The sequence below is a fragment of the Chrysemys picta genome, chromosome 6, assembly GCF_011386835.1.
Source record: "Chrysemys picta bellii isolate R12L10 chromosome 6, ASM1138683v2, whole genome shotgun sequence".
NCBI lineage: Eukaryota > Metazoa > Chordata > Testudines > Emydidae > Chrysemys > Chrysemys picta.
The window spans coordinates 48,631,029-48,652,797 of record NC_088796.1 but is presented as its reverse complement, the minus strand read 5'-3'; the positions used below and the strand labels follow the sequence as shown (position 1 = coordinate 48,652,797).

General features: G+C 36.8%; 1 protein-coding gene across 18 annotated transcripts in view; it reads left to right on the top strand.

Annotated features, from left to right (window-relative positions):
* FCHO2 (FCH and mu domain containing endocytic adaptor 2) overlaps nucleotides 1-21,769 on the top strand; it is a 211,664-nt gene that overhangs the window by 97,047 nt on the left and 92,848 nt on the right. For all 18 annotated transcript variants that reach the window (XR_010602191.1, XR_010602189.1, XR_010602190.1 and 15 more), the window contains 2 exons: nucleotides 18,684-18,728; nucleotides 20,674-20,746. Coding sequence is in view for 15 of the 18 variants with exons in the window: in XM_065599080.1 (XP_065455152.1) it covers nucleotides 18,684-18,728; nucleotides 20,674-20,746 (118 nt within the window). In the remaining 3 variants the exon portion in view is untranslated. The remainder of the gene's footprint in view (nucleotides 1-18,683; nucleotides 18,729-20,673; nucleotides 20,747-21,769) is intronic.

The window sequence follows — 21,769 nt, the reverse complement described above, 5'->3', positions numbered from 1 at the left end:
GTGGTGTGGAAATTGATGGCTATCCAATGTCCTTGGTAGATGAGATATTGGATAAACTAGGAAAGGCTACATATGTAACACTCTGGACTTCACCAGTAGGCATTGGCAGCGACCCTTGGTCCTGGAATCCCAAAAGACAACTGAATTTCCACTCTTTTTGTGCTGTAACAATTCCTGACCCTCTTCCTTTGGGCCTCATGGGCCCTGGCCATGTTTCATCAGTTGGTGGAGGAAGGAAGTGTTTTTGTCTCACTGAGCCTGTACTTCACCTGATATCGATGATGTGATGATCTGTTCAACCACGTGGTCAGAACATCTTGAGAGGGTTGGGGGCAACATGACTAACAGCCAACCCAGCCAAGTGCCAGATTTGTTATGTAGAGACTAAATATTTGGAGTACACCTTGGGGATGGGTGGGTCAAACCTCAGGTGAGTAAGATGAAGGCCATACTGGCATCTCCAGTTTCCACTACGAAATGGCAGGTCAGATTCTTCCTGGAATTATCATGATATTATTGACACTTTGCGGCCCAGTTTTCCATGATAACTGTTCCTTTACCTGACCTCCTGTACAATAATGAGCCCTGGAAGTACAGTGGTCCCTGGCATGTGCTGATGCTGTTGGGAAGATCAAATGCATTCTGTACAGTCAACCAGTACTGTATAGTCCAGACTTCAGAATTTTTTTTCTTGCAAACTGATGTCTGTGAGCAGGGGTTTGGGGGCTGTTCTTCCACAGGAGCTAGATGATTGGGAGGACCTGTTATATTTCAGTAGAAAACTCCTTCCAAGAGAAGACAAATATTTGGTAAACAAGGAGTGCTTAACAATTAAATGATCCTCCTCAAGGCAGCAGAAGAAAGTATTTGTTTTATGCTGTTGCAAATATTTCAACATGTTTGCAAGAAGTATACAGATAATTTTATGACTGAGACTTGCTTAAATATCCCCAAAGCATCTCAGTTTCTCAAGTTTACATTTGCATCAACATTGGACTCAGGAAAGGAAGATTGTAAGCAGTTTTCTACGATTTAGACACACGTTTTATGAGAAAAATATACCATAAATAAATAAATATTTTATACCATATACATACCCTAATCAAGATTTGTTAAATTAGGGATTCCAGTTTTCAGTTTCTATTTTTCTTTTCTCTTGTGAAACATCCAATAAGCCAGAAGCCAAATTGTGGTGATGGATATCCGTGCTAAGCAGCAGCTTACTGAAAGATTCAACTTTCAATTAGACACGCACATTTTGTTGCGGGTCCAACAGGATAGGGTCTAAAGCATCATTTTGGCATTCTTTAAATATTCCACTGATCCTGTCTGTGGAAATTGATGGGATCCATGGAGATTTTGATGTATTGGCACCTGTGTATTACTTCCCTGTCATTTCCCTCTCCATTTTAGAAAAAGATGTAAAAGCTTCCCAAAAAGTGCAAGTTGAGAATAAGACATTTCTCTCTCATATTTTAGGACCTCTGCTCTTTCCAGCTCTAGGTGTGTGTTGACTATTCGAGCACACTGTTCAGTCCGGAGGTACAATTTGACCTGTCAATGGATACTTTTGCCTGCATCAAGCCTTTACTGTTTACTTATGCAATATGAATTACTGCATCAGGGGATTCATTGTTTTTGGTACATTCTCACATTACGAGAGGCAGTGCTGATGTAAGCTTCAGATCAACTTCCTTCAGATCAACATCATCAGATCAGAGCGACTTCCTTTTGTTAACCAGTCTGACACTGGCTAAACTAGGAAGGTGAGAAGAAATGGGAGTCAACAGAAGTCTGTCAATAGGACCTTGAGGTTGACGGAATCCTTTGTGACCTTGTGTATTTTGAGAACCAAGGAAAACAAGACTGAATTGGATCCAGAAGATCTGGATCTCTTGTGGAGAGAATGGCTGGCTGAAACAATCACATTTATTTTTGGAGACAAACGGCTGCAGGGCTGGAGAATGATCTTTTGAGCATCATGGCTGCACCCATGAATCCCCCTGATTGGAATGAATGGTTACGATGCAGTGATACTCTCACTACACACAAACAAACTTTAAAAGGTAAAACCTGAAACTTTCTGTGTAAATGCCAGCTACTCTTCCTTCTGCACAAATCTGATAGTTGTGATGCCAATAGCCAAAACTAGAACATGTTACTAACATTTTCGTTTTCCTGGACCTGATTGCTGAGAGATAGTATCTGACTGGCAGGAAGGTGTCAGTCATCTATGCAGGCTGTATAATTGTAGGTTATATTTACTTGCCTTCATGGGCAAATACACATATCCATTTCAACTGCAGAAAAAGGTTTGTGGGTTTGTTTATGGTTTTGTCCGAGAGAAATGCACACATATTTGTGTGGTACTGAGGATGGTATGGCATCAGATGAAAGGTTGGTTGTGTTGTTGCATCAGAAGCAAATGTGCTTGTGATTGAAACTTTTTAGGTGTTTCTTCAGGGCTGACAGGACGTTTAGCAAAAATGTTATTCCAACTAATATTGGAAAGCCTTTTCAGGGGAAGATGAAGGTAATGCATTACAAAGTAATAGTTTTAGAGAAAGCGGATGTGATAGCAGATATATCTGTATTGAATTGTGAACTCCATGTTGTTTCTTCCATTTTGTGTGTTAACAGATAATTTATGATCTCTGCTGCCAAGGCCAGGCTGGTTTTACAAGGCCAGTCTGTCCAAATATGGCACTGCTCATAAGTGGTATGGGACACCTTGGAGAAGACTTTCAATGAGACAGCCATTGGGGGCCATCAACTTTGATTCTCTCTCACCTTCTGGCCCATCTACAAGAATAATAAACTCCACTCAGAAAACTGGCTGGGGGAAGGGGCTTGTGTTTCTCAGCCTAGGCATGTGGTCCTCAGCCTAGGCATGTGGTCAAGGGATTAGATTGTATTTAAGAGGGAAAGCTCTCTGCAAAGGGAGGATGTCCATTTCCGCAGGTTGGAGAGACAGAAAAGGCAGGAGGGATCTTCCTGGGAACCAAGGGCACCGGAACTTTTGTAGAAATGGGAGGGCCAAGGCCAAAGTGCCCCCTCCTTCTCCGTGGCTGGCTGCTCTGGTGGTGAGCCCACTGCCCTCTCTTCTGGCACCACAGCAGCCCCTGTCGGGCAAAAAGTGTAATTGCAGTGTCTCCCTGGCAGACTCTATTATTCTGCGGGCGGGTGGGAGGCCGGAAATTTGGGGAGGAAATGAACTCTGTGCTTGTTTCTTTTGTTTTAAAAGCCCCCGGTTCCGGTGCCTCAAACACTGACCAGACCTCAGAGTATTCAGTAGTATCAGCTAGAAGCAGTGCTGAAAATGCAATTCTTCTCGTTACAAAAATGTTGTTCAACCAATGGACCAGAAGAAAATAGGGGAATGGTTTTTAGTGCTTCCTGGCACAAAAAGATGAAGGTTATGACCGGTTCTAGAGCTGAGACCTCAACTGTCTTATTCTAACAAATTAAAATTTCTGTCTGGCAGCAATTCATCTGCTCATGAATGAGGAAAGTTTTGTGCTGTGTACCTACTGAATACTTAAATACTCATTCATAGGGAATCTCTCTCTCTGATTTCAGAAGGTAAGGGAAGTCTGTCAAATGTAGGGGTTTTTGTTGTTTACATAATTCTTTGTAGTTATAGCAGTATATTTATGCTAGAAAGAAGTACTTTTTTTTAGTTTGGTTTAGAGAATTGGCTAGTAAAAGGCAATACATAGAAAGTATCTAAGGATCTGTTTGACTCAGTGCATCTCTTGGAAGCATGCAATCATTGGACTTGCAAGGTTGGTTGCTTATCTTCTGTTCTTTGGCACACACTACTAGGGTATATTTACACCTACCCATATACTTATGAGCCATTTAGGACACTAAATATACTGCTCTCTAGCTGTGCAAGTTTAAATTTGCTCAACTCCCAACAGCAAACAAGATACAATAAAAGTAGAAGCATATGAGAGATTGTCAGCAGTAGAGGCAGCAAGGAAGAGGTTTGGGTTTTTGTGGTCTTGAGTTGAAAGTAAAGTGCTTTTTGAATGTATCTCTTTGTTTGAAAGTTTTGTTGTGGCCTGTGGTTTGCAGTGAACCAAATGGCTGGAGCTGAGCCAGGTATAAAGAATAAATACTCAATGAACTAGAAACCCTGAAATGGGGTAGGGAGAAGGATAAGAGATGTCATGAGTTGGCCTTTAGTAGGAAACTGTTACAGAATCAAATCACACTCAAATGAGAGGAAGCAAGGTACTAAGAAGTAAATAAAGCAATTAATTTGGGTTTTTTAGGTTGTGGAAGAGCAGAAAGGTTAAATACCGTATATACTCGTTCGTAAGCTAAATTTTTTTTGGTAAAAAAGTGAAGCATCAAAGAGCGGGGGTTGGCTTATCAATGGGTCTACACCAAAATTTGATTTTAAGCTCTATGGAATTATTGTCGTATTGTTTACCTGGAGCGTTCACAGGCACCGAGCCCCACAGCTCCCAGTGGCCGGGGTTCACCATTCCCAGCCAATGGGAGCTGCAGCAAGTGGTGGCCAGCACGTCCCTCGGCCCACGCCGCTTCCTGCAGCTCCCGTTGGCTGGGAATGGCAAACCACAGCCACTGAGAGCTGAGGGGCTCCATGCCTGTGGATGCTCTAAGTAAACAAAGCATCCAGGCCCACTAGCGGCTTACCCTCATGGACCGAGAGCCAAAGTTTGCCAAGCCCTGAAATATAGAGTTGGCTTATGAAAGGGTCATATAGTTTTTGCTATTTTTACTTATCCATCTTGGGGGGTCTGCTTATAAACGAATGGGCTAATGAATGAATGTATACAGTAATTAAAGAGTGTGAAATAAACATACTAAACTATGATGTCATGAAATAGAGAGGGTGCAATGGTAATGGATTGCTAGATATATACAATTATGGAAATAAAGGCTAGCTGATAAAATAGTTGAACGTGAGGACTGTATGACCAGATTAACACACTAAGCTCTCTTCTGCACCAACCCTCCCCCCTAAAGCTTGGTAAAATGATTGTGGCCAAAATTATATTTTAATATATATATTAAAATATATATTATATTTGGTGGAGGGAAAGGGAAGGTTTGTTTGGACAGAAAATGTTATCACTGCAGGTGATCAGAATTTTTCTAATAATTTTTTCATTAAAAAATGGCCTCTTGTTAGAACTGAAATTTTCACTAAAAAAACTTAAATTTCTCAACCTTTTTGGGAGCAAATTTGGAAATGAAAAAATTGAATGTTTTGTTGTGTTTTTGCTTCAGCTTTTGCCTTTCCAAACTGGATGGAATCCTATATTCTTTTCCTGACATTTTAAGTAATTTATTTAAAAAATTTTTTTTACCAAAAATATTGGAAAAAACTAAGAATTGGTACAGTTTGAAGCATGTGAAAGGAAAATTATTTCAACATTTTTAGCAACATTGGCTTCTTCTTTTTTGATATCCTTTAGATATTAATGTGTTGGTAATATTTGATGTTTAGGTTATGTATGTTTATGGTTTTAAAGATAATTTTCTATATTAGAGTCCACTATAGGCATTATAATTATTATAAATTTAATCAAATATGTTCCAAAATAAGGTAAATTGAATTGTGTATCATGTTATAGAAGTGAGAGTAGAGGAGGTATTTGTAGAATACACTCAAATTCAGAAGAATGAATGAGTGACTAGACACAATCCATGTTTAACTGATGATGCTGATACAAACAGAAGGATCCCACAACATAAAGATTGTGGGGGTAAATAGGGTTGCAAGAACCTCATCTAATAGATTTGGGGAAGACCGAGAATCCCAGATATTAATAAGGTGGTCTAGCTAAAGTAGTAGGTATTAATTAATAAAATAGTTTAGTGATAAAAAATTAATAACTCATAAATTACTGATTTTGCTCTTAGGAAAGGGGTAAGTAAAAACATCAAACTAATAGCCATGGTTGTTTTAAATTAATCTACAGTGTAGCTATTTTTAATACAGCTGTTTCTGCTCTGCTCTCTGGGGGGTACTGTTACATTATGGTGATAGCCTAAGCCTTCTGAAATACCTGTCACCCAAGAGATAGCAAATGTATTATGTTAATATATTTTAAGCATGTATCTTGTAGTTCTTCACTATTTAAGTGGTCATAGAGTGGGACACAGCCAAAGTTTGACTATTTCTATTAACAGAAAATGTTCCAAATATGATTGTCATGATGGTTACAAAATATGCATGCTACTTTTCATATAACTGTGAAGAAGTGTTTGGTTTTCCTCATTTCCATAGTCCTGCAATAATTTATCACAAAAAAGTGGTTTTGATTCAGGAGAGGCTCGAAAGCAAGGAAGTATGAGGAAATTAAAGTGTATTAAATTAAAAATCTATATTATGCAATATATTCTACTTTCCTAATGAAATTAAGTTGAATTATAGGAAAATAGTATTATCTACAAGGTTGAGTATATGGTTTAAATTAGTTGGTAGGCAAATATAACTTTTGCTGGGGAAATTGCATTGTACATATCCAAAATTTAATTGACCTTGGCAGTGCTACAGGATGACATTTTTCTCAAAGGTAGTCTGCTCCTGAATGATTTCTCCAATGAATTAGTCACCAATTTAACATCAGGAGTGCATGTCTTTGAGGGATTTTTTTTTTTCCCTTGAGCAAACATGTTTGGCAACTGCAAGTAAATTCTCACTCCATTTATGTTTGACCTCATGTATGTCCATATTACATTGTCTCCAGGAGTACAGTCTCTCAGTATTTTTCTGTTGGTTCCTCCATCGTCATAGAGTTGGTGGTAGTATAAAGTGACCTTCTGCACCAGTAGTTCTATTTTTAAAGACTAGATATTGATTTTCTTCATTTTGTCAGATGAAGGAACAGTGGGCATTGACCTGTCACCTGAATGGTGTGAAGTAGGAACAAGAAAAAAATGTCAAAGCAGTAGCAAAGTGAGCAGCAAACATTTAGGTATCCCCGTTCCCTGCCACTTGATGCTATGAAGTTAACTTATTTCTGTGTATGAACAATTGAAAAAGCTTTTATGCTGATTAAATATTACATAAATTGCATCAAGCAAGAATTCCCTCCTGTTTTATATACAGTATTTAAAAACAAGTGTTCTTGTAAGATAATTACCTATTGATCCACCCACGTTAGTTTCATGTACTCAACTTTTTGGCTTGTCTTCTTTGTGTCTAAGGCACATATATATTCACCAACTATAACTTCATAACTGCAGGTTCCTAGCTTTTAAAAATGTAGCTATATGTTCATTTTATTGTCTAAATTCTATATTTAAGGTTGAGATGGGTCAGTTGCTGATGATTTTTTTTCTGAAAATAGCCTCCATCTGCACCAAAATCTCTTGGGACAGTGAGTTTCTAAAAGAACATATAAGAGGTTCTGAAATATTTAATACTGGAAACATTTTAGCCCACTTTTAAAATTCAAGGTTGACTAGTGTTAAATAGTATGCATGTAGACCTCAATGGGCTAGTGAATTCATCTTGTTTGTGGGTTTATTTTTCTTTAAGAAAGACATACCAAGGGACATTGAAGTGACTAGCCACAAATAATGAGCTCTTCAGGTGGACCTCAATACCTTCTGATTAAACATGATAGTAAATATGGGTTCTCCTATAGGTTCCTGGACCTAATATCCCTGGGAATAAATACTTCCTTAACCATTAGAAATTGAACTTAACTTCTCTCCTTCCCCTGACTGGTAAAGTCTTTCAGGAGATTGTAAAGTTCTAGAGGATTTCTGGTAGCCCTTAATTGGCCCAGGAAGGCTTGTGATCTTGGGTATTTTTCACCTCACTCTGAAGCATGAGGCGTGGGTCGCTTGCTGGGATCATCTGTGTATATATCACTTAATCAATTCCCTGCTATTTCAGGGATTGGTGCATCTTGGTCCCTACTGTTCTCTGCCTGTGCCACACAATAGTTTAATCTCCAGAGAGCTATAATCTTTTGGTCTTGTTCTGGTTGGTGGGTTTAGTATGTAGGTGTCTGGGTGATGTCAATAGCCTTGATGTACAGGAGGTAAGACTAAATAAGCTAGAGGTGCCTTCTGGCCTTAAACTCTATGACTTAGTTCCTGGAGATTCAGTAGCTTGCATTTATCTTCATATATTATTTCCTGATTTCAGAGCCCAGTTCATCAGGGAAAATCTGGTTTGATCACTATTGTGAATCTGGGTTCTTAGAGGGTTCATGTGAAGAATTGGCTTATATTGCAACAGGTGACTTAAATACTTGCGCATCTGCCTAACGTTGACATATTAAGACATCTTCAGGGCCTGATACAAGGACAGAAAACATAATTTTTTGGACATATTTTTCATAATATCCTTGGGCTTTTATTATGCCTGTCATTTGAGCCAAAGTTTTTATTCCCTCAGGCTCCAAATAGCAGCTGTTTGGCCCTAAATAGGCACGGTAGAGCATAGATTTCCTTCTGAAAGTGGTGAGATTTGTTTTGTTTTGTTCAGAAGTAAACTAGAGGCTATCCTATCCCTTTAGTCTTAGATACTGTAAGTTTTTTGCTAAAATGGCTCACATGCTCCCTCTGAACTGCAGAGAATATATGTACTGGGAGTTTTCACTCTTCAGATGACTTTTTAGTGTTCTTTTGTCTAATCATTTGTGGGAGTTGTCATACATAGATCTATACCTGTTTATTCCATCAGGACAAAATAGTAGTGGTTAAGTCAGTATCTTGTTTCTTTCATAGAATCATAAAATATCAGGGTTGGAAGGCACCTCAGGAGATCATCTAGTCCCAACCCCTTGCTCAAAGCAGGACCAATCCCCAGACAGATTTTTGCCCCAGATCCCTAAATGGCCCCCTCAAGGATTGAGCTTACAACCCTGGGTTTAGCAGGCCAATGCTCAAACCACTGAGCTATCCCTCCCCCCGAAGTGAAATAATCTTTCCAGTTAGATCAAACGTTCCTCCAAGGTACAACAGAGCAAGAAAGTACCATCCTGCACTCTACAAACAGAGAACTTTATATATATATATATATAGAGAGAGAGAGAGAGAGAGATCTTTGCAGAGGATTCAGGAAATTAAAAACAGGTCACCTATTCATTCTTTTTAGGAACAGGCCCATATGAATTCTTAACAGCCTCCTTAGACTTTGTTGTTTTAGGTTTAAGATTGTATTAAGAAAGCGGTCATACCATACAGAGAGGATAAGCTGTCAACATTATTCCACAGTATGTCAAACTAAATGTGCATTACTTATCTGTAAGTAAATGTATTTGGAATAAAGTATTCCATTACAGGCTTTCAATGGCAGCCTCTGCAGATGCAGCCTTCAGCAGGTGGGTCATGCATGATGCAATCTATAATCTTTTTGTTCTATATATCTTTTTTTTCATAAGTTACTGTTGAAGTTTTCATTGTCTAGGCTGGCATAATCAGGTCAAATGTTGAAAGAATGAATTCTTCATCTTTCCAAGTCTATCTTTGTTAGGGTAGATATCCTAGTATTTTTTTGAAGTAGTGGTCAAGTGTTTTTACTGAAAATTTTCTTATGTGGTTCTTTGGAGACCAAATGAGAAATAACATATTTTCATTTTAACTGAATGAATCTAGTCAGTTGCCTCCTTTGGGTTTAGTGGAGTAACATTACAAGAGATTTGTGGTTTCTTGATCTTCACTTGCTGATAATAAACAGTTTACTAAGTTCTAAACTAATTTAAGGGGACTAACTCCTGCATCCTAATCCCAGCCCTGAGACTGACTTGTACAGTGAAAGTATGTAAGGTACAACCTCCTTGTATATTGATTTCTTCATCTGTAACAGGGAAGAGAAATGCTAGGAGTCTTCTGGAAAATAATGCTGTATAAATTACTCTTATTAATTATAATAACTTTATGCTCCATTACTGCCCCCTGTCCCTTCTTGGAATGAGGGGGGTCCTTGTCCCAATAATGTGACATTTTTCTTCGTTCAACATGGACAAAAAGAGAAATTCCATATAGTCTTTCAGCCTCAGTGAGAAAGTTGGCTGAGTCTATAAGCATGGGGGCATGACAATGTGTGATTAGGCACTCAAGTAGTAGTATGTTGGGAACCACATAAGAATCTAAATGAGGCAGTTGTGTGTTCCACAGTGCTTTCTGTTGGATCATGAGGACAGGCCCTGGTTACATCTTTCTTTTATTCGTTTGATAAAACACCCACAAAAATCCTTTATTTATACTTTTTGAAACATTTTCTTATAAAATGTAATAGAATGTAATTATAGCAGCATTAATTTTCAAAGTTTTTCCTGCTGTATTTGTTGTAATGTTTCTTTTGTCTTTCAGTTAATTATATATCTTTTATTATATGTCCATTCATTTTCAGAGATGAAGTGCATCGGCTATAGAGTAAAATATATATTTCAATTTTATTTAATATTTATTTAGCGAGAAAGTAGTTGCTTAAGGCCACTTGACCCAGGCAGGGTAAATACTGTATTCTAAATACATTTTCTTACAGATAAGTAACTCCTGTTCACCTTTACACTTCAGTTGATCATTTCTGAAAATAAACTTTTAGTAATTGGTCTTTCTAAAACTAGTTGTTCTAGAACTGAAAATGATTCCTTCACTATCTGTTTATTTACAAATGTGGAAACAGATTTATCTTTCATTTTTCATCAGACAGGTAGTTAAAATGGAATGTTGTGTTAAAAATGCTACTGTAGACAAATTTATTTTGCATTTCTGGTGTCACTGTTTGAAAACTTTGAATTTTTTATTGATAATAAGCATGAAATAGCATCAGATGATAGCAAGCAAAAGATTGCTTATGTGTTTGTGTACACACAAAATTGACCTTTGTGATCCAGCTTAACATCTAAGCACCAAGAGCAGTCATTTGTTTTGACAGCAGAATTAATTGAGGCTAAAACAGTCGAAATTCCACTTGTATCAAGCTGTTCATTAGGAATTGCTCTCTGGCTTTAGTGCTGTCAGAAAAATAACTTGTGCTGCTATGATTAAATTGCAGAATGATAGTCGGTCCACTGCATTCAAGAGAGAGGTTGAATAAACTTTCTACTGTGAAAACAATTCAGAAGTGACACACTGCAAGGGGGGTCAGAATGTGCATTGATATCCAGCTGAGCTGTCAACTGGCACTGAGCCAGGCACGCAAAGCTCTGCCATTTGAAGCGGCATGAGAGGCATATGCAGTTTTTAAAAAATTGTCCTCCTTTCATGCATGATTTCATGTCAAATAAAAAAAAACTTGTTTTCTCAAAAACAAGGATATTGTCTTATCACATTGGTAACTACAAGTAGCTTTGCAATTTTTTCTTTTTCAATTTTATAAGTTTTAGGTTGATGAAAATTTTTAAAATGCTTGTGCATATCAATGTATATATAAACTGATTGTGAAGTAAAGCTAATTTTTTTTTGCAATGAAGTGAAATGCAGTTCATAAAAGAATAGATAATTTTAAGTAGAAAAAGTAATGTGACTATTCAATTTTGATTAATTTTTTAGCTTGTTGGGATTTCCCAGTCTAAAGTATACTTACAAGAGATCTCAAAGGCTATTTTTGAATGTACAATATAATTATATGTTTTCTTTGCCAGCAATATTGAATTAGTTTTTGAATGATTATTTGCCTCTTTTATTTGTTAATGAATTACCTTGTGTGTGTGTGTTAATTTTGGGGTGTGTTTTTTTTTTTTTTTTTTTTAAGTCTAAGTGATTCTATCCCACTAACCGATAGTTGAGGTCTTAGCCAAAATTGTTGTTTAGCCTCTCCCCCACAGCATATACTCGTGACATGTTGTAGCACCCTGTTCAACCTGGCTGACAAGAGACATAAATGTGTTCAAGGCCATTAGTGCCACTTCATAGATTAATTAGGTAGCAAGTGTAAGATTGTTGTCATTTAAAACCCCTTGTGTCTGTTTATCTTCCTCAGAGATGAAATGCATCCTCTTTAAAATATTCCTAGTATCCACTAGACAAGGGACAAAGAATTTTATTGACATCATTTATTTCCTTTTCCATTCAGGAATCAAAAAGTAAATTATACATACATCATAGCAGTTGCAGATTTATATACCACTATTGAGCATTATTGTTTCAAAGAACAGAGCTGACCTGGCAGTTTTAGAGTGAGATTAATATTGCAGTATCTTTGGCCAGCCTTCTCTATCTTTTTGAAGTGTCACAAAACTCCATGCTTTCACACACCTTTTCTAGCTAGAGGACAGGCAGTAGATACTCTGATTATTCTAGGAGTGATGTCATGAGTTGAAGCCACTTACTGTGGCTTATTAATTTATTTATTACAAGTAGTATTTAGTTAATTTCAACAGAATTTGTCCATTGTTCTGATCATGTTATCCTACCTCTTCAGTCATCCTACTGACTTCCCCTTTTCCATTGTATCAAGTTCAAGCTTCTTGTCCTTTACAACTCAGCCACTCCCTGCTTATTTGCTCTAGCCTAATTGATGTATTGCTCCTGTCTTTTCCATGCTATCAATGCCTCTAGTCTAGCCTTATACACCTATTAGCTTGTTTCTCCCACATCTGTATCTGCCTCGCACACTGTCCCCTATCTGGAATTCTTCTGGAATGTATACCTAGAAGCTTTCATTACCCTATCTTGAAACTCTTTTCTGATTAAGTGCGGATGGGATAATTTATACACAATTTCAAGAGCTTACATATTTTGAGGCCCTCTCCTTGTCAGAGGATATGCATCCAAACTCCCTCTGATATCAAAATAATTAGGATGCATATTCTATGGCAAGGTTGGCCACTGAAACTTTACATGTCTCATCCTTCTGCTTTGAAGGTTAGAGAGAGTGGTGAGCTATAGTTTAGCTCATTGTAAATGTGATAATTTTCCCTGCATGTGTCTTTTGAAACATTCTCATTAAATTATATATGGACTTTCATGATAAACCTATTTTGAATGGCTCATAATTTTCTCAAATATCTTACTTTTGACCTGAAACTTTCTAGACGTGGCCTCAAAAATTTTTTAAAGTTGATGGAAAATCATTTGTAATTTTTCAACTACAAAAACAACTCATTCTGCTTTTTTAAATCCTATATATTTATTAATTATTATTATTTTAGCCTGGCTGAAATTTTCTTTCCTTGTTACTCTTTTTTCCACAGTGTGCATCATGGTATTATCTACATGCTTCTCAGCTAGAATAGGCCTATGTGATAACTTCTTCAGTAGACTTTTTTAAAAAATTGAAATGATCTATGTTGATAGCATTCATTGGGTAATAGACTCCTGATTTGTATTTAGAAAGAAAGACATAAGAAATTTCCAATATACTTTAGGCCATTTGTGGTACATCATTTCTGTTTAGTTTACAGGCTACATCATTATGGAGTATTTTAGACATGTAGTGTTTATTAATTAGGTGAGTGTGCACTTATATTACAATTACATTCCAGAATTATATCAGTGTATATATATTTTTTTTTACTTTGAGCAATTGCAGAAATTTAGCACACTGGTTAGTAGCGATTAATATCTTTGTTTTTTTTTTTAATGAAACAGAATAATTAATACAATGTTACTATTGTAAATTTTAAAAAATTCAAGAAATGTAAGTAACTGTTTCCTAATAAAATAAAATTCACCTATAATTAATATAAAAAATAAATATAAACATTTAACAGCTTAATTAATACAATGGAGTGGCATCATAGGCGCATTTAACTTACGCGATTTTAACTATACGCGCTCGGCAAAACAAAGAGAAAAATAACAATTTAAATACTGTACCTGTAGTGCAGGTGATTCCGCCCACCATTCCACTCAATGAGTGTTTGATTATACGCGATTTTCGCCTTATGCGCTGACTTCAGAACCTAACCCCCACGTAAGATGCGACTTCCCTGTAATTTAAAATACTACATAACAGTATGTGCAATGTGGGTGAGTTTAAATTTCTCCTAGTTATGTAGCTTTTACATTTTGTGACTTAATTGTTAAATACATTATGTTCATGAATTTAATGTGTATTTGTCATATAATAATAGACTGCAGCATTTCTGTAGTTAAGGGTTCAATTCAAGGGTTAAGAAGGGTTCAATTCAAGCTTCCCCCCCACCCCCCACCCTTTTCGGTAAAACCATTGACTGCAGGCTGAAACTATCCATGCTTGATCTGACTGAGAGATTATTCAGGGACTTTTTGCAAAGTGTGAAATTTAGTTCAACTGTTAGTTATCAGAATAAACCCAAAATAAATGCAGATTACAGATTTTTTGGTGTGTGGAAATAACTCTCAAAGAGCTTCATTTTAGAACCTTTAACTGGCCAAATCATAAGTCCATAGAGGAATAATCACATGTCTATTTAGGAAAAAAGTATATTTATAATTGATAGAGATATCCATATTCAAAAATGAGAGAGAGAGTGTCTGCAGTTAATTTTCTTAACATTTGGTGTTGCGCCAAAAAAAAAAAACAACGACACTTAAAACATTTACCAAACATTCTATTTTGGCCACTTTCATTTTCACATTGCTTTAGATTATATAAATGAGAGAACATGTTTTTGCCATTTCACATTTCAAGTTCCTTGGGGAATAGGGTTCCTCCTCATTGACATGAATTACGTTTCCTTATCTTAAGGGAGCCAGAAAGAAAGAGATTTCAGTTCTTCAATTATAATACAGTGAACTTATGTTCCTATTCATTTGTACTGCAGTAGCACCTAGAGATTCCAAGCAGGGATCAGGGCCCAATTATGGCACTGATTCTGAAGACTTTGGCTAGCCAATCTGCTTCAGGAGATGGTTTAGCCCTCTCAGTACCAATATTACATCCTGTACCTAGAAACAATCACTTTTTCTCCTTTGGATGCTGTAGTGGATAATGCATATTCACTGTTAGATCGTTGGCTTCTAGGGTCATTGGCGTTAGCCTGTGCACCACTGGGTTCTATAAGCAATGGAGTTTGTGCAGCTAGGATCTCAGTTCACCTTCTAAACAGAAGTATATTTATATTGAGACTACTTCAGCCTTCTGTGGTGACCCTATGTAGTAAGCTTCTTCCTTTGTCCTCTATTCAGTCCTTGGATATTGTGGAGTTGTTGATATGGACTTCTGTCTGCTTCATGGTGAGCAGGTGAACACGTATACATCAACATCTCCATACCGCCTTTACAAGAACAGGTGAAACAATATGGACTCCCGTGCCAGTGCATGCAAATGACTCACAGCTCTTCCTAGCCTACGCAACATATGACAAAATCACTGCCATCGAGCTGGCCACGTGCTTAGATGAGATCAGCTCACGAATGAAGAATGTCTGGATGAAGCAGAACCTAAAAAGAGGAAGGTTGTGTTGGTTGACAGAGGAAAGCACTTTGAGGTTTTTGTAGCCACAGTGCAGACTCTATTGGCTGAAGATGCACAAACACAATTAGTCCAGTACACAATTTAGGTGTGCTTCTGGATTTCTCATCGATGTTAAGCTGCTATATAGCAGTGTTCATGCATAACACCTTCTACTGTCTCTGGTTGCTTAGGAGATAGCGATCTGTTTTGGTGGATGATGATCTGGTCTCAGTTTTTCATCCTTTTATAACCCCTCTGGCTGTACTCCAGCAGTATTATCTATTCTTGCATCCATTTGTGCACTATATACACTTTGGTACATTCTAGTATAATAAGTAGTCCTCCTCAAGATACCCAAAACAGGAGTAGAATAGATGTTTAAGTCTATTGAAATATCAGATGTATTAGACTGTGAAATAATTTTCAAAGGCAGATGGTGGTAATTGGGATGGACAAAATATAGAAACCGTGATGGATTGTTAATGAATTGTGTTGAAGTGTGATATCTTCTCTAATTACAGTATAATTTTCTATATTATAATGCTTAAAAAAAACTTGAAACTTGCAGCATGTCTGTCTTACTCCTGGGGGAATTCTGTGCCAAAAAATTTAAAATTCTGCATACAATACAGTATTTTAAAATTCTGCAAAATCTGCATATTTTATTTATCAAAATATAATCATGACCGTTTCAATTTTGGTAATTTATTTCAAAATACCTGTCAGCAAGTATGTCTGTAACAATATGGACAACAAAAAAGATTCAGGATTTTTTTTTTTTTTACCAATAGATTCCCTACTAGGCATATTAATACAGAGCTTTGAGTAATAATTCATTTAAACTACAATACAGAAATGTCATTCTCGCACCCCTCAGAAGCAGTACAAAGTTTTGGGGGAGTCAGGGAGTAATGGAGGAGCTCAAGGAGAGGGAAGGAGCCTGGGAATAAACCTGGAGAGTAAATGTTGGGTGTGGGTGGGAGAAGTATGGAACAGGTTTTTTGCGGGGATAGTTGGGGAACCTCCCCCATGCAGACTCTGGCTCGATGCTGTCACCCCACTAGCTCCTGTGCAGACCCTGTGGGGCCCCTAGCCCCACCCCCTTCTTGTCCTCATTTAATTATGACTCATTCATTTTGTAATGAGTACCAGTCAAAACAGATAAAAAAAAATGCTCTTAAGCACCACTAGTCTTTTTTGCATTTTTTCTAATCTAGATCAGAACATTCTGAAAGATGCACAACTTTCTTGTATTTCTAACACAGTAAAACTCAAAATACCACAAAAAGGCAGTCTCAAAGTATTGCTTATTATGAAAGCCTTTTTTTAGTGAGAATGGGAACAACTTCTGTATTTAAGATTGTATAAATGTTTCCATTCCAACGCCCTGTTTTCAGTGACTGTAATTGAGTTTATCCAGGCTTGGATCTCTACCTAAAAGTGGTAATTTATTTTAAAGTCTGAAGAAAAAAAAGTTATTTGGTTTGAGTATGGGATTTGAAAACAATACTTTTGCTACTTTACACATAATATAAATATCATGTGTGTGTTCGTAGACACATACAGAGGTTGGGCCCATGGTAATAGGCACTGTACAAACACACAGAAGGGACAGTCCCTGCCCCCAAAGAACTTAGGGCATGTCTACACTGCAGTATAAGCCAAGGGTTAATAGAAATTGCACCAGCTGACCCATTTTGGGGAACCCTGGGCTTGAGCATCTACATTGTATTTTAACGCTGTGTTAAAACTTTTCTAAACTGTGCTCAAACCTAAGGCTCTGGCATCCACGCCAAAGTGTGCAGACCCAAGTCAAAGTAACCAAATCCCAGAGTCCCTAGCATGTGCCCGTCCCTTCCCTGAAATGTGGCCACTTTATCTCTAGGGACTGTGGTGCACTGTGCGAAAGCTTTACTTCCTGCCCTGCACTTGACCAGGAAGCACTTCACTTTGCACTTCACTTTGCGAAAGTCTTGATCAGTTCATTCTCCATTGTAAACCCAAGAGGCTCTCTGATAGTGTGCTTGCAGATCAGTGATCAGAAGAGAATGGATTAACGCTGACCTGAGTTGCTGCAGTTTGCAAAGGTGGTGAGGGCAGCTTCCATTTTCAATACAATGGGTGGCACACTGTTAGGATAGAGAGGAATAAGGAAGTTTTCCATGGAATTGTGAGATACTTCTGGCAGACTCCCAGGACCCGAGTCATGCCGGACTTTGTCTACCTTGTAAAGCAATAGGTCCTGGGTCCTGGCTTAATTAGAGCTTGGACCTTTCAGCCCTGCAGGGTCCTGGGACCCGGGGTCTGTGCCCTGGTTAGCAGTGTTAGATGCAAGGAGGGTGGCCTCAGGCACAGGCTTACATTGCAGCGTATATATACCCTCAGTGTCTAAAGTGTAGCGTCCAGGACAGTGAACACCATTGTTAAAACGATACTGACCACTTGAAATCTATACTCTGTTTCAAACAATGAGTTTACAGGTAATTTAAGTATTGCACCTGTCCTGATGCCTTCTGGTATTTTTGTCATTTTTACAATCTTTTCTCTATTTTTAAAAATATTTTTCTCTCTGCTCTTGCAGTATAAACCCAAACAAAACTATTTGCCGTCAAAATAATTGACTCTTCTGGGTAAACAGGAGAGCTAACTACAAACAAGGAGCTGTCAAATGCACAAAATAAACTGGGAAAAATAGAGAAGAATAAACTTGATTAAAACAGATTTGTATGCCATTGTAGTGCTGGAGCCATGTCTGTCTTTCCCATTTTGACTTTTCTTTGCATTTCTCTTTAAAAAACATTAAAAGCTTAATATTAATAGAATATAATATGCTTGCAAATTTGAATATACAGTCAATGAAAGGTAAAAGGTTAGGTGTCCTAAACGCAATGTTGACTTAGCTACTTTGAATGTAACATACATTAAATTGTACTTGCAATATTCTTATTGGTAGTCACACACATTCTGTATGGATCTTGACCATGTAATATTGTTTCCCTGATATCTGAATATTCAAATTTGAAACCTTACTATCATGTTAATTATTTAATTATATGTTCATCATTATATGTGTATGACTGTGCAACTTAACTGATCACAATGCATCTAGGGGTGTTTGAGATGTAAACTGGGTCTTAACAAGACTATCCAGAGTTAGGTAGCATCATTATCTCATCTACCTTGTCTCTCTAGTACCCTGAGACCAACACAGCTACAACAACACTGCAAACTAAACTGTCCAGTCTGTTTGGAAGAAAAAGATGCCACTTTCAAAACACCTCAGAAAATGTCTTTTTAAAATTAAAACTAATAGCTAAGTTAGATTAATATTAATTTTCAATGTTCTTCCTTTAAGGCCTTATCGAATTTGAAGAATGCAACACAGCTAGTGCAGTTGAAGGTGAGTTCCTGCAGTAAAGTTGTTGCATAATTTCTTAAATGTCTGCTTAAGGTATATCTATATAGATAGATATTTTTTTAAATGACGTGTGTGTAAATTAAAAAATGGAACCCAGGTTATGAAAGGTATTCAACACATTAAATAAAACTACAAGGAGTCCGGTGGCACCTTAAAGACTAAAGATGCATTTGAAGAAGTGAGGTTTTTTACCCAGGAAAGCTTATGCCCAAATAAATCTGTGTGTCTTTAAGGTGCCACCGGACTCCTTATTGTTTTTGTGGATACAGACTAACACGGCTACCCCCTAATACTTGATATTAAATAAAACTGTTACTCTACTTTTAAATCATTTGAAAGGCTAATAAGTAATGGATATTTTTGAGTAATGCATTTTTTTAAACATTTTTAAATATTTGTTCAAGAAAACATCCAATACCACTATTTTACAGTCTTACTGTACAATTGCCAAGGGATCAAAATGTTTCTCATAAGCAGCTGTACTTTCATCCATAACCATTTGGTTGTGATCCCTGATCTGGCCCTTTGTTTCTAGAATATTGGACCTCAAATTATAGGAAAACTTAACAAGTGTTAAAGTAAGTTGCCAAAACTACAATGGAAGGACAATTGATCAGAGAAGTACCATTTTGAGAACTATAGTCTCACACCACAATAGTAATGGTTTTTAGTTTGATAAGGGACAAGAAAGAGAGTGCTTTCTGAAATAGACTAGAAGGAAAATGAAGATCAGATCATACACTGAAGAATTATTATTTCTTCAGAGGGGAGGGATTCCATCAGTCTGCGTCCTTTTTATTTTATAATTCGCTGAATTGTAGCTTCCTGATTAAAAGAACTCTAGTTTTCTCAGCTGGGAAATCCCTCTGCTGAATCCATGCACCTAATGTGCTATTAGTAAGGGGAACATTGTCATTTTGTAACGTTGTTTTCAAACTCTCAGAACAGTCGTTGACTTACTGTTCCAGATATCCAGATTATAAAACTGCCTTCCTAAAAACACAGCTTGCTTCAATTAAGAGGATATTTGGGAAGACTGGAATAAAAGGCATAGTTTTGCATCCTACCTAGCTGTTCGTGGAGGCATGTAGTCAGTCCCCTATTTTCAGATCTGCGGAAATAGTAGTCAGATTTGCTTCAGCATAAATCCAGGAGAGGAGTAGACGTGGCAATGAGTCTGATATGGTGTCTGATTGAAACTAATTTTGACACATAAGATCATTATAAAATAAAACTTGTAGTAAATATGCTTGTATCATGTACAATTCAAAGTCAGTTTTACTATGCAGAATGTATTTAATGTTATGATACAAAGGACTTTAACCTTTGGAATAGTTTTTATTCAGTTCCCTCTTTTTGTTGTTAGCATGCTGCAAATCTTTTGACTCCACTAATTTAGTTCCAGGTTTGCCATGGAAGTTAGACTGGTTTTCCTCCTGGACTAGTTATTAGGGTTTTGGCAGTTGAATAGACTAGATGGTCTGTGGTATTGCCCATTCCATGCATGTGATCCTTTATTAATTCAATATAGAAAACTACAATAAGACTCAGTGGTGTCTTCTTATTTTATAAAGCTTTTTTTTTTTGGTAGAGGAATCTTCATGACATTTAATGCTGTATTGTCAGTTTTACCCATTCTCTCTGAAATGTCCACCGTCTTGCATTGGTGTAAATAATATAAGATTATGGATTCATTGAGCAGTATCTATCAAATCAACTGTAAATCTTACATACCCTCTCCCCCAAATTAGTGGGGAGAGGGAATCAAAAAAAACCTGAGCCATTAAAAAAACCCATGTATTGAAAATAAAGCATTGAAGGTGGACATAAATGTTATACAGAGTATTGTGTTCATAAATGTATTATCTATATTGTTAAATATAAATTCATCTTGGTGGTCTTCTAATGATAAATATTTGTTCTGTAGGGATCAAACCAAGGAAAAGAAAGGCATTTGGTTTATCAGGAATAATTAAGAAAGAAAAAGATGCAGAATCTGTGTAAGTAGATTTCAAACCCGGAGCATTCAGTCCTAAATGAAAATGAAACAGCGTAATTGTGGAGATAAATATTTAGCTAATGTTTGTGACAAGAAATAATTTTACAAGTGATGTTTAAAGGCACACCATTAACTTGAAAAGGATCTTTTCCCCTGAAAAATGTGTTCCTCTTTTAGATGCAAGTAACACACCTAGGATTACTGTAACTGAAAGAAGTTAGTGGGGGAAAGATTTTGTTTTGTTTATTTTGTGCATTTGACAGTACTTTGTGTGTTTCATTGTGTGCTCTGCATAGGTAGTTAGACATCTTTGTCCTACAAATCGTTAAGCACCTGAGTAACTTTACTCACTAGAGTAGTTCCATATAAGTCAGTGGTTCTACACACTTGAGTAAAGGTGTGTGTGCCTAAGTATTTGCAGGATCAGGGCCTTAGTTTCTCTCTTTCTGAAAAGACCCTTATAAGCAACAAGAGAAGAGCAGAATAACCTTTAAACTTTTTTTCAAGGGAATTGTTTTATCAATATGAGGAATTAAAGGATGTTCTATCAGAAAGTGCATTTTAAAAAAATTCAAGTTGGCGATATCCCTTTAAGTATGAGATAATTATAACTCGTACATTTCAAAGTGTTTGGCATGTGAAGTTTCTAGAAGTATAGGAAAATAAAATTTTATTTTGGAATGAGACAAGGAATTTTCTTTTGAAAAAATTTGAATTCATAAATATTTGCTGTGTGTTTATAAGCAAAAAACCCCAAGCCTTTTTAGACAAAAATTCTTCACAGTTTAAAAAATGTTGACAGAGCAAGTAGATGAAAATTTTATGTACAACCAGACATATGTAAAATTGTTGCCAACATATGTTGTGCCTTCCTTTCATCTACTTTCTTGTAAAGTAGCCATTTTGATTCCATTTAGCTTTCTTGTGTGAATGGGGTTACCCAAGTTCTGTAGTTATTAACCCTCCTTGAATTTTTTGCCAATAGAATTATATTTTGACCTTAACTATGGTTTATTACTCAAAC